The sequence below is a fragment of the Bombina bombina genome, chromosome 4 (genome assembly GCF_027579735.1).
Source record: "Bombina bombina isolate aBomBom1 chromosome 4, aBomBom1.pri, whole genome shotgun sequence".
In the NCBI taxonomy this organism is placed as follows: domain Eukaryota; kingdom Metazoa; phylum Chordata; class Amphibia; order Anura; family Bombinatoridae; genus Bombina; species Bombina bombina.
This window is the reverse complement of record NC_069502.1, coordinates 1,127,178,284-1,127,192,327: the sequence shown is the minus strand read 5'-3', so window position 1 is coordinate 1,127,192,327 and position 14,044 is coordinate 1,127,178,284. Positions and strand designations below refer to the sequence as shown.

The 14,044-nt window shown below is 36.5% G+C and overlaps 1 protein-coding gene across 1 annotated transcript in view; it reads right to left on the bottom strand.

The window, feature by feature from the left end:
• The window catches only part of KCTD3 (potassium channel tetramerization domain containing 3), a 237,441-nt gene that overhangs the window by 211,065 nt on the left and 12,332 nt on the right, over nucleotides 1-14,044 (bottom strand). Inside the window, 2 exon segments of the mRNA XM_053712496.1 lie at nucleotides 3,657-3,730; nucleotides 5,688-5,711. Of these exon segments, the coding sequence (XP_053568471.1) occupies nucleotides 3,657-3,730; nucleotides 5,688-5,711 (98 nt within the window).

Here is a 14,044-nt window from a genome sequence, read left to right as displayed (position 1 = left end):
AAATTGCATACTCTGAATCATGACAGTTTCAATTTGACTTTACTGTCCCTTTAAATACTTGGATTTTTTTTTTCCTTTTTTGCCAAAATCGTACTAAGCATGACTAAATATGTTTGTGCCAAATCAATATGAGCATTTTGGTGATACAAATCAGCATCAATAAGGCCGGTCATTTTTTGTGGAGGTTCTTAATGTCCATAACAGACAAATGAAAAAGGATAGTCCAAATTTGATTAGAACATTTTTTAGCAAAATACTTTCACTTACAAAAAAGGTTTCCTTTAACAACCATCGCTACTTCAGTGGTGACTTTTACAATGCTACATAAGTCATGTTCACAAGCACTGAGTGACTTATCACGTGATACTTCCTGCATACAAAGCATGTGTAAGACAAGGGTGCAGTGTTTAATGGTATATTGGCAGCTGACTGCAAGAAATTTAAAGTAGTACATTCAAGAGTAATTTGCAGAAGTACTTCTTTACAGAAATGGTCATTCATTCATGGAATAAACTTCCTTAAGAGCTGGTAATGACAAACTTTGGGGGGACTTCAATAATGCATGGGATAAGCATAAGGCTATCCTACAAACTAGATAAGTTTTTACTTTAGGAAATATTGGGCAGACTTCTTGGGCCTATGCATGGCCGGACTGGGAATAAAAAGCAGCCCTGGAAAATATGGAGACGAGCCCTATTTTCCTTGAGTAAAATGCGCACATCCCATTTTTCTCAAAGGGAATTACTGTGATACTCCTTCCCCAATATTTATTTAAAGAATTATATTAGTTTGTATTAAAAAAAGAAGTGCCAGATTGTTGTTGTTTGGCACCCTACAATCTAACTGGATCCAATTATTACCCCGTTAAAATCGTAGATTTCCAGCCCCAGCCCATCGGGAAATTTCCTTGTATCCCGATAGGCCAATCCAGCCTTGGACCTACGGTTCTTATCTGTCATCAAAATCTATGTTTTAATGTTTCTATGGAAAGGGACAGAATAGTGCATTTCAATTTTAACATAATGATGCCCCTGTAAGAGATTGACTCAGACAGTCTGGGTTTCAAATTACGTGTCTGGATTTACGAATCATACAGGCCCGGACATACAGGAGAAATGACCTGCACGTGGCTGGGATAAGAGTGAGAGTCACTTCTTGCGTCTCAGCACAGAGATCGCTTCTGCTAAGGGTGCGCTGAAGATCTGCCTGGTGTGTCAGTGAGGTGCAGTGGGAGGCCAGGTCTTAGCATGCTGAATTTAGCATTGCGTGCAACAGCCTGCCGGGATTATACTCCTCTTGTCTATTTTATTTCCTATATGTTTTGGAATCAAAGCCCAAACTGATTAGCTATGTGTGACAGGCTGAGCTGTATCTGCCCCTTCAATCTTCCTGCAGGAGAATAAGAAAATATTGTGAGACTGTCACTGTAGCAGCTTCTGATACAGCACAAACTGCTCAGCAATAGGAAGTTGAGATAAGTGTGCGCCAAGTGCACTAAACTTCTTGCTCTGCTTCAAATTTTTTTATTTTTAGATTAGTTTTTTTGTTTTTAACCCCTTAATGACCACAATGTACCCTGTATGTCACTGGTCGTTAAGGGTTTTTTCCGGGCATAATAGCACAAGTCTAGCAAGAACACGCTATTAATGCCCTCCCTCCAGCAGGCTTTGTGGAATATAGCAGTCTCAACGCTGGTGGAAAGACCGCGCTATAAAACAATCAAGTCCCAAAAAAAGGCCAGTGACATACAGGGTACGTCGCTGGTCCTTAAGGGGTTAATACTTAAATGAAAGTTCTCTAAATGAAAGGCAGGAACATGTTATACATTAATCCCTATGGCTACGAACTTCTCAATTTCCCCAAAACATTTTTTTTCTTGCATTCCTTCTTTTTAACTCTTGCATGGAAAGCAAACGGTAAAAAACCCTCCCACATTTGTCTTAATACACAGGATAGATAGATAGAGACAGATAGATAGATAGATGATAGATAGGATAGATAGACTGGGGGCTGAGCCGCCATGTTCTCCTTTTTTGGGAGCCAACCAATCATTGTCAGCGAGTGTAGTACACTTACAGGTGGGATACAGGAATAAGTTTGTTCATGAGCTTATAGGAAGATTTCAAGTTAGATACAGTGTAAGGGACTGACAGAAGGTTTAGATGACAGGCGACATTGTAAGCTATGGCTGGCAGGAGGTTTAAAGGAATATGAAACCCAGCATTTCTTTCATGATTCAGATAGAGAATATGTCCATGTACATATATATGTGTCCCAGAAAATATAATAACCATTACTAGAAGCAAATTTAAATAGATTGCAAACAATTATTATATACCAAATTGAAATGCACTGCTGCACTTTTAAAATGTGACTATTATCTTACTTTAATACTTATCAGTGAAGCAGTGATAACTGTTAAAAAGTAACTTTTTTGCAAGTACACTTGTATTGCACACATGCTAATAACAGTAAGCCGACATTAAAATATATCTTACACAAATGCCAGCTCGCTTCTGCTGTACTAAGAAGATACAGGTTAATATTATATTAAACGGGAGTCAATTTCCAATTAACAACCTTTACTTTGCATGGGCACATGGAGCATATGTGCATATGCTCAGTGCAACCACTTTTAAACACTGTGCCTGTTCAGAGGAACAATAATGACTTGCACCGGTGTTCTGGTAAGAGGGCGAACTTTGGAAAAGAGCGAACCATGTCACTTCCTGTGATGTTAAAGCAGCCGTTATACAATTTTGGACCTAATGCGCATGCGTGCCAGCGTCATCACATACCTGGCCGCATACGTCACTGGTAAAATATTTAGAGCTGTGAAATTATGGAACCCTTTCTACAGCGCATGCATGGGATTATGTATAATAAATGGTGCACTCATGGAAATCTGTTTATTAGGCTCCGCCCCCACTGCAACTACTCCCATTACTACTACTCTAAAGCCGAGTCTCCGTGCTCGTGCATGAAAGACAATGACATTGAAGGGAGCACACATTTGTTGCAGCAGTAAATCTATTGGTTGATTAACAAAGAGAACAGCTGTTTGTCATACACGAGAACGGAGACTCAGCTTTAGAGTAGTAGTAGGAGTAGTTGCAGTGGGGGGCGGAGTTCCGAATATTGCCGAGGAGCCTAATAAACAGCTTTCCATGAGCGCACCATTTATGATACAAAAATCCCACGCATGCGCTCTAGAAAGGGTTACGGAATTTCACAACTCTAAATATTTTACCAGTGACATATGCGGCCAGGTATGTGATGACACTGGCACACATGCGCATTAGGTCCAAAACAGCTGATGTAACATCACAGGAAGTGACATGGTTAGCTCTCCTCTTACCAGAACACCGGATCAAAAATGAATCAATTTGCAACTACTGGCACTCTGAGCGGGCATAGATTTTAAATGTGGCTACCATGTGAAACAGTCAATGATAAAGTTTAACTTGAGGAATGTTTGCGAAAATGTATCGAGTTTCTATTATTATACCCAAACACGCTCAAGTCATGTGCATGACAATTTTATGTTCCTTTAAGAAGTCATATACAAATAATAAATAAGATTATTGTGTGAATATCCTGTAATGTAAATTAAAAAAATATATAAATTAAAAAAAAAAAAAAAAAAAATATCCTACCTTAAGTCCAGTTCTTTTGTTCGAAGGAAATTTAAGATAGGTGCAAATGCTGTTGGATCTCTATCTATAAATATCTACAAAATACAAAAGCAGAAGAATGAGAAAATAAAGTGAGAACTTACTGGTACAAATCATTAAATAAAAATTTTTTAAAAAATCTACCCATTCATATTAAATCTGCACTTATGCCCTTTTTTGAATATGCATTTTATAGATGCAATTAAAGTTAACAGACCGCCTTACATATTCATGAAAAAACCTTAAGTAAAAAGCAATATATTTCTAAGATATTACTGCCCCATAAAGAATGTTTTTCATTATACAGCAAAAGGTATAGCAGATTAGCTTCAGGGTATTGGTAAAGAAGAGAGATAAAGCATTTTCCAACGTGCAGAAAAGCATAAAAGTGTGATTATGACAATTGTAAATAGATGACATAAAAGGCTTTCATGCATAAGCACATTTAATTACAAATTAGAGTCTTTGAAACATAGATTTTGAAGGTAGAGAAGAGCTAAGAGGCCCATCTAAAGCACGCTGCATTATTCCCTTTAGCTTCCATCTTAAAGTGATGGTAAAATCTCCCCTTTTTAAAAATAGATCCGGAATGTTTGATATTTTAGATGGAGTTCCATTCATCATTTGTAATGAAGCTGCGCTATAAACTTTTTAATATAGATATGAAATTCAAATTCCCCATGCTCCTGCTGCCCACTTCAAAAGTTAATTTTTCTGTGAGCTAACACATTCTCCAATCAGAGCTCTAGCTACAACAAAAGTGCCATATGGGGAGAGCACTGATTGGACAACAATTAAAAGGTTAGCTCAAAGTTAGATTGACTTTTGAAGTGGGTGGCGAAGCGCGGGGTATTTGAATTTTATATCTAAATTAATAAATGTAAGTTATAGTACATCTTAATTACAAATAATGAAAGTAACTTCAACTAAATTATCACTAACAGTCCGGACCTCATTTTAAAAATGGGAGAATTTACCATCACTTTAAAGTGAATGTAAACTTTCATGAATCAGTGCCGGTTTATACAAATACTATTAAAAACAGGGGCACTTTAATTCATGAAAGTTTACATTGTTTTGTTTGTTTTTTAAATACGTACCTTTTTCTGCAGCCAAGCCTGACCAGCGATCCCCCGTCCGCTTCTTATGCTGTACTTAGCAGAGCAATGACAAAACCAGCTTCCTCCAATCACGGAGTGGCCTCAGTGAATGTTTGCTCTGGGGTGCACGCCATGATTGGACGAGGCCGAATTCTTCATTACCGACTTAAGTACAGAGGAGCTGCGGGCGGGGGATCGCTGGTCCGGCTTGTCTGCAGAAAAAGGAATGTATTTAAAAAAAAAAAAAAAAAAAAAAAAAAGCTGCATGTAAACTTTCATGAATGAAAGTGCCCCCGTTTTAAATCGTATTTTTAAAAAACGGGAACGGATTCATGAAAGTTTAAATTCACTTTACGTCTGCTGTAAATATTCTCTCAATTTGCTAGCCTACAATTTTAAACATAGATCTTACGGTTTCATTATTATGTCAATTAAAGGGACAGTAAACACATTGAGGTTGTAATATAAAACAACGTATTTCTATTGTGTATATTGCCTCCCTTTTAAGTTATTTAAATTGTTTGATTTCTAAATCTCAGAACTGGGAAGGCACACTGAAGACTTCACAAGCCAAACCTTTCTACATATATGTTCATAACTGGCCTCAGCAGATTATCTGAAACTACATAACAGTGTAGGCTTTGCTAACACAATGAACATCTTGTCTGGTCTATGCAAGTATGAAGTCTGGATTGGTTCCTCCAAATAAGCCAAATGGTAGGTGGGGTTTGGCTGTTTAAAAACAACAACAACAACAACTGCAGGAAACAAGGTGTTATTTTGTTTTTAAAAGGTTTTAGACTTGGCTAATATGTACTTGTACATAGTAAGAAAGAAATGCATTGCAACTCCATGGCGCATTTAGTGTCCCTTTAACGTAACAAGGTTTTCAAGATATTACATCTCTCAATACCTCTTCAGGTAATGAAGTCACATCCTGTAATAAAGAAGAGGTAGCTGGTATAGTAATACTTTCATATTTTAACTGGCATTTGTCAATAAATTAAATAGAATATTTTCTATATTTACCACAAATGTCATTTTATTATACACATATGTCAGAGGATTGCAGTGGAACTCTCTCTGGTTGCCAAGGGAATAAAACTTGTATTGGTTTTAAGATGAGCAAATATACACATCTCATCATCTGCAAAGAGGAATTAAAGTGAACGTAAACTTTCATGAATTAGTGTCCGGTTTTTAAAATACTTATTATTTTAATGAAAGTTTACATTGCAGCATTTGTTTAAAAATAAATAAATAAAAATAAATGTTCCTACGTCGGCAATGACGAAACCGGCTTCCTCCAATCATGGCTTCCCCACCAGAGCATCCACCTTGTGAGGCCACTCTGAGATTGGAAGAAGCCGGTTTCATCATTGCGGTTTAATTACAGCATGAGAAGAGGGCGGGGGATCGCTGATCCAGCTTTCCTGAAGAGAAAGGTAAATATTTTTAAAAATATGCTGCAATGTAAACTTTCATGAATGAAAATGCCCGTTTTTAATAGTATGTTTAAAAACCGGACACTAATTCATGAAAGTTTACCTTCACTTCAAAGGGACATTGTACACTAGAGTTTTCTAAGCATAAATGTTTTGTAGATGATCCGTTTATATGGTCTGAGAGTGTTTTTGTAACAATGTATAGTTTAGCTTATTTTTAAATAACATTGTACTGATTATCAGACTTCTAAACAAGCCCTAAAGTTTTCGATACTGATGTCTACAGACTCCTGACTGTGAAATGGGTCTTTTCATATGTAAAGGGGGGGGGGGGTATTAGAAGCTCTTCTTGCTTTCCCAGCCCTTTTAAGTGGGTGTCCCAGCCTAACCTCATCAACAATGCTAAACTGGGAGCTTCTAAGTAAGTTTTTATACTGGATTTTTATATCAGTATCTGTGCATAGTCGTCTTTAGTGTCTATTACAAAAACACATATGTAAATTGGTGTATACAGACCCTTTAAAAAAAGGACAGTCTACTGCAGAATTGTTATTGTTTAAAAAGATACATAATCCCTTTATTACCCATTCCCCAGTGTTGCATAACCAACACGGTTATATTAATACACTTTTTACCTCTGAGATTACCTTGTATCTAAGTCTGTGCAGACTGCCCCCTTATCTCAGTTCTTTTGACAGACTTGCAATTTAGCCACTCAGTGCTGACTCCTAGGTAACTCCGCGTTGGTAAGCACTATTTTATCTATATGGCACACATGAACCAACGCCTTCTAGCTGTGAAAAACTGTCAAAATGCCCTGAGTTAAGAGGCGGCCTTCAAGGGCTTAGAACTTATATGAGCCTACCTAGGTTTAGCTTTCAAAGAATACCAAGAGAACAAAGACAATTTGATGATAAAAGTAAATTGGAAAGTTTTTTTTTTAAATTACATGCATTATCTGAATCATGACATTTTAATTTTGACTAGACTGACCCTTTAATCTCTGATTTGTGGATGTTTTCTCAGTAGCAGTGCAGTTCCTAAAATAGCCACTAGATGGTGAAACAGACTATACTGACAATATAACTATTCTAATGCATTTTGTCTCTGCACAATCTTATCTCAGTGGATAAACCTTTCAAATGTGTAATTGGGAAGTATCCACAGCAGCTATTAATTGGCTGATCTGCCTGAATCCTATTGTGAGTGTGACACAGAGAGGGGCGTTACTTTTCTGTCTTCAAAGCTGCACAAAGAAATGGGTGACTATTTAGCAAGAAACTTGAAAACTGGAGGCGGAGCACAGGTAGATTAAATGTGCATGTTTATCCCAAGACAGACAGAACAGCTAAAGAACACAAAATAATAAAACATTTACATGCAGAGTAGACAAGTCATATCTGCGAATATGTGGATGGCAAAATAGGTGCTGTTTATTAAAGGGACAGTACACTGTAAAATAGTTTTTCCATTAATGTATTTAGTGACTTGTTCTACTAGCTGCAGAGTATAAATTATTTGAGAAATTGCATTTTCGGGTTTATTTGTGTATCTGAAGTAGCTGGTTTTGTGCTTTGAAACCACAGCCTATTACAATGGGTTGAGCTTCAGGTAATATCAGATCTCATTTTGTTATCAATTTTATTTACACAGACTTGCTTCCTTATCTTATATTTGTCTGGAACACCAAAGCTCAATACATAGAGAGAACAATGGAAAATTATAATTGTATTATTACTTAACTATCATGGCCCCCACTGAGGGTGTAATCTCTTCTGCTGGCTGTGTTTACTTAGGCTTGTCAATAGCGTATACGCCAGTATCAAAACTTTCAGTATAGGTTGGGAAACCACAAGCTAAATCAGCTATTTCAAATGCTGAAATATGAGTAAAACTTGCAATGGTAGGTGAATACAGCACTTAGTGTAAAGGTGGTGCACGGTGTGGGAGGTAGCTGCAATAGCCTCTGTGATAATGCACTCGTAGTAACACCAGCACCAATATCTTGAATTCCAATACTTTTATTAGAGGTTACATAAAAAGCAACGTTTCGTGGTGAACCCACTTAATCATGCTGTTTGTATAACATTGTTTCAAGCAATTTATATCTTTCTTTGGCGCCAACTGGCTTCAATTTTGGCAGTTTTACACCCCCTAGTGGTTACCAATTGCAATGTGTATACAAAAATGTTAAAAACAAATGTATATGACTAAACAGATTATGTATGGCAATAATAAACGTACAAGTACTTTAACATTACTGTGCATACTTATATTATCACAAATATTTAACATGCTTATATTGATTTTTCAATTTTAATATCTTATTATAATATAATCTCAAATAATGTAAACACATAGGTAAAGTACCCTTGATATTTTTAACTTATCATATAAAGAAAATTTCTATACAAAGAAATCTTTTCATATAGTGAACTCTTTTCATATAGTAAATTTTAATTCTGCATATAGTTATAATTTGAGTGGTAATAATGTTGAAGTTATAATTTCATGATTTAAGGGAATTTCTTTAAGAGAAACAATTAAGATCAAAATCCCTGTTCAACCCCCTGGGAATAAGAGTATCCAATTGATATATCCATCTCATCTCTTGTTGTTGGAGGATTTTTTCTCTATTTGTCCCATTGCGCTGAACAGGGATGTGTTGTATGATCTGCCAGCGTAGCTGGCTTACACTATGTCCTTTTTCTAAAAAGTGTTTGGACAGGGGTGCCTCCAAATTCTTTTTCCTTATGTTTGACCTATGCTGACTCAATCTATCCTTTACTTTCTGTGTGGTCTCTCCTAAGTAATACATAGAACATGGGCATTTTATGAGATAGACTACGTAACTAGTGTCACAAGTATAAAATCCCCTGATGTTGTAACGTCTGCCATTATGTGGATGATAAAAGTTAGGACCTTTTATAACTGAGTTACAACTAACACATCCTAGGCAGGGGTAACAGCCATTCCTTTTTGCTTGCATGTATGTTTGTGTATCTTTTCTCTCTGATCCCACATCACTTCTTACAAGGTGGTCCCGGATATTCTTTACCCTCCTATATGCCATTAAAGGGTAATCCCTAAACTGTTCAATACTAGGGTTACAATCCTTAAGTATATGCCAATGCTTTTTTATGGCTTTTGCTACTGCTTGGCTATGTGAGCTATGTTGAGACACAAATACTAGTCTATCTTGTTCTTTAGTTTTTTCTTTAGATGCCCTAGGTGTAGTGATATCTTTAATTGTTTCACTCAACAATTGTGTAGGATATCCTCTCTGTTTAAATTTGTTTGACATTTCCAACAGCCTTTTATCCTTCACTTCTGGTGTGCTTACTATTCTCTGTACCCTTAATAATTGACTCTTGGGTAATGAGTTGATAAGGCCTTTTGGATGGAAGCTGTTATATTCCAATAAGGTGTTCCTATCGGTCTCTTTTGAAAAGATATCTATGTCGAGTCTATTATGTCCTTTAGTAATCTTAGTGTCAAGAAATGTTATACATTATTACCACTCAAATTATAACTATATGCAGAATTAAAATTTACTATATGAAAAGAGTTCACTATATGAAAAGATTTCTTTGTATAGAAATTTTCTTTATATGATAAGTTAAAAATATCAAGGGTACTTTACCTATGTGTTTACATTATTTGAGATTATATTATAATAAGATATTAAAATTGAAAAATCAATATAAGCATGTTAAATATTTGTGATAATATAAGTATGCACAGTAATGTTAAAGTACTTGTACGTTTATTATTGCCATACATAATCTGTTTAGTCATATACATTTGTTTTTAACATTTTTGTATACACATTGCAATTGGTAACCACTAGGGGGTGTAAAACTGCCAAAATTGAAGCCAGTTGGCGCCAAAGAAAGATATAAATTGCTTGAAACAATGTTATACAAACAGCATGATTAAGTGGGTTCACCACGAAACGTTGCTTTTTATGTAACCTCTAATAAAAGTATTGGAATTCAAGATATTGGTGCTGGTGTTACTACGAGTGAAATATGAGTAAAGGAGCTACTTGCAACCAATTTAATACACTCTAGCAGGTAAAAAGGATCATTGGGAATAATTTAAAGGGGAGAAAGTTTTTGGGTGAACTGTCCCTTTAATGTTATAGCCAGCCGAATAGAGAAGGGGGTAATGGAGAAAGAAAAGGACCATAAAATCCTGTGCGTGCAAAAAAAACAAAACAAACCTACAAACCACTAACAAGGCTGTAATGAACAATAAGGTCATTTGTTGCTGTGTGATCCGTGTTTACACTAAGATTCATTTATTTAGCACCACAGTATGCAGCTCAAATGTATTTCAGTTGTGCTACCTATTAATTACTTTACCACAGTATTTTGACCACTGCTTCCAGTCGACTGGAAATATCAAGCGTGCATTACAATATAAAAGGGTAAGGCAATGCTTGAAAAGATACCCAAGTTTTTAGATCCCTATTTTCATACACTTTAAAAATAACTAAATAAATAAAATCAAGCAAAAGATATTGGTTTTTTTACAGTGAAAACACCTAAGATCAATTTGATAGGGGAACCCAGAAATATATATTATTTTAAGGTTTCTTTGTCGGTATCCAAGTCCAGCTATTTATTTACAATAACAAGGCTAGGCTTGATACAGACTGCAGCACTTACGCACAGTAGCAATTTCATGTTTGACCATTTTAAAGGAGAACACAAAAGCATTCTTTATATGAATATTAAATGCTTAATTATATGTAGTAAAACCATTTTGCAATCTGCTTTCATTTTATTTTTTCCCCCTTTTCATATAATTTCATCAAAATAGTGGGCTTTCCAATACCTGCGAGAAGTGGAAGTGTAGATTCCAGACTTAACACTGCTATATTCCACACATGTATTAGTTGCACACTCTAGTGACCTATTTATATCTGTCCTTAACTCGCCTCACCAAAGAAGGAAAGCTAGGTTTCTTAGCTCACCAGGGAAAGTGTTCTGTGAGCAGTTATGTTTCAGCCACTGTTTACCGTCATCTGTGTTAAACTCACACTTCGCTTTACTACGATCTCATGGAATTTCACAATAATCTCACAAGATTTCATAATAAAACCTTAAAGTGGGGAGGGAGATAAAGTGACCGTGCCTGCACATGCCAGATGCACGCTCCACTGCAAGTCCCAGGACAAGCATCTAGATTAGATGTTTAAAGGGACTGTCTACGCTAAAAGTTGTATAGTTTAAAAAGACAGATACCTGAAAATGTCCTCAGAAGCCACATCCCATTATAAAGGAGCTTTAAAAAGGGACAGTCTACTTTAAAATGTTTATTGCTTAAAGATAGGCAACGCCTTTACTACCCATTCCCCAGTTTTGCACAACCAATACGGTTATATTAATAGACGTATTACCTCTGTGATTACCTTGTAGCTAAACCTCTGCAGGCTGCCTCCTTATCTCAGTCCTATTTACATACTTGCATTTGAGCCAATTAGTGCTTACTCATGAATAACTCCACAGGAGTGAGCACAATGTTACCTACAGGGAGTGCAGAATTATTAGGCAAATGAGTATTTTGACCACATCATCCTCTTTATGCAAAAGCCTACTATCCTCTCAAAAGCCTACTACCAATTAAGCATATTAGGTGATGTGCATCTCTGTAATGAGAAGGGGTGTGGTCTAATGACATCATCACCCTATATCAGGTGTGCATAATTATTAGGCAACTTCCTTTCCTTTGGCAAAATGGGTCAAAAGAAGGACTTGACAGGCTCAGAAAAGTCAAAAATAGTGAGATATCTTGCAGAGGGATGCAGCACTCTTAAAATTGCAAAGCTTCTGAAGCGTGATCATCGAACAATCAAGCGTTTCATTCAAAATAGTCAACAGGGTCGCAAGAAGCGTGTGGAAAAACTAAGGCGCAAAATAACTGCCCATGAACTGAGAAAAGTCAAGCGTGCATCTGCCAAGATGCCACTTGCCACCAGTTTGGCCATATTTCAGAGCTGCAACATCACTGGAGTACTCAAAAGCACAAGGTGTGCAATACTCAGAGACATGGCCAAGGTAAGAAAGGCTGAAAGACGACCACCACTGAACAAGACACACAAGCTGAAACGTCAAGACTGGGCCAAGAAATATTTCAAGACTGATTTTTCTAAGGTTTTATGGACTGATGAAATGAGAGTGAGTCTTGATGGGCCAGATGGATGAGCCCGTGGCTGGATTGGTAAAGGGCAGAGAGCTCCAGTCCGACTCAGACGCCAGCAAGGTGGAGGTGGAGTACTGGTTTGGGCTGGTATCATCAAAGATGAGCTTGTGGGGCCTTTTCGGGTTGAGGATGGAGTCAAGCTCAACTCCCAGTCCTACTGCCAGTTTCTGGAAGACACCTTCTTCAAGCAGTGGTACAGGCATCCTTCAAGAAAAACATGATTTTCATGCAGGACAATGCTCCATCACACGCGTCCAAGTACTCCACAGCGTGGCTGGCAAGAAAGGGTATAAAAGAAGAAAATCTAATGACATGGCCTCCTTGTTCACCTGATCTGAACCCCATTGAGAACCTGTGGTCCATCATCAAATGTGAGATTTACAAGGAGGTAAAACAGTACACCTCTCTGAACAGTGTCTGGGAGGCTGTGGTTGCTGCTGCACGCAACGTTGATGGTGAACAGATCAAAACACTGACAGAATCCATGGATGGCAGGCTTTTGAGTGTCCTTGCAAAGAAAGGTGGCTATATTGGTCACTGATTTGTTTTTGTTTTGTTTTTGAATGCCAGAAATGTATATTTGTGAATGTTGAGATGTTATATTGGTTTCACTGGTAAAAATAAATAATTGAAATGGGTATATATTTGTTTTTTGTTAAGTTGCCTAATAATTATGCACAGTAATAGTCACCTGCACACACAGATATCCCCCTAAAATAGCTATAACTAAAAACAAACTAAAAACTACTTCCAAAACTATTCAGCTTTGATATTAATGAGTTTTTTGGGTTCACTGAGAACATGGTTGTTGTTCAATAATAAAATTAATCCTCAAAAATACAACTTGCCTAATAATTCTGCACTCCCTGTATATGGTACACATGAACGAGCAGTGTCTTGCTGTGAAAAGTTATAAAAATGAGATAAAGGTTGCCTGCAGGGACTAAGATACAGGCAGAAATTTAGAGGTTTAAAAAGGTAATAAAGTATATTAATATAACAATGTTGGTTGTGCAAAGCTTGGGGATATGGGTAGTAAAAATGTGCTCTATCTTTTTTAAACAATAAAAATATTGTAGTAGACTGTTCCTTTTAAGCTCCTTTATAATAGGATTTGGCAACTGAGGACATTTCCAGGTAACATATCTTTTTTTTTTTACATACAGTACAGATGTTCATGTGATATTTTCTAGTAATTTGTAATATGCTGCATAACTTTCAAGTAATTCGTCATTGGGGTAATATGTCCCTTTAAACAACAAATATTGTTTAAAAAAAAAAATACAACTGCATATTATCATCTGGCTAATCTCTAACTACATCAATTTAGCTTGCACTTTTTACCGTTTAATATCCCTTTAAGCAGGTCAGGTAACAGAAAAACTGAGTGGCTGTATCATCATAGCTGGCTATTATAATGAGGTCATAAATAATAAAAATAAATAAATTATTAAATGCTCTTCAGATGTGACTGGCAGTAATTCATCTTAATGTGTGTCCCATTAAGCCATAGAGAAGTTGTGAGGATTTTTTCTCATTGATCAGGTTTAGGACGTCAAATATTAAACAGCTTATTAGAGTTATTTGTAAAGCAAGTAACTTTTAAAAACCTTGA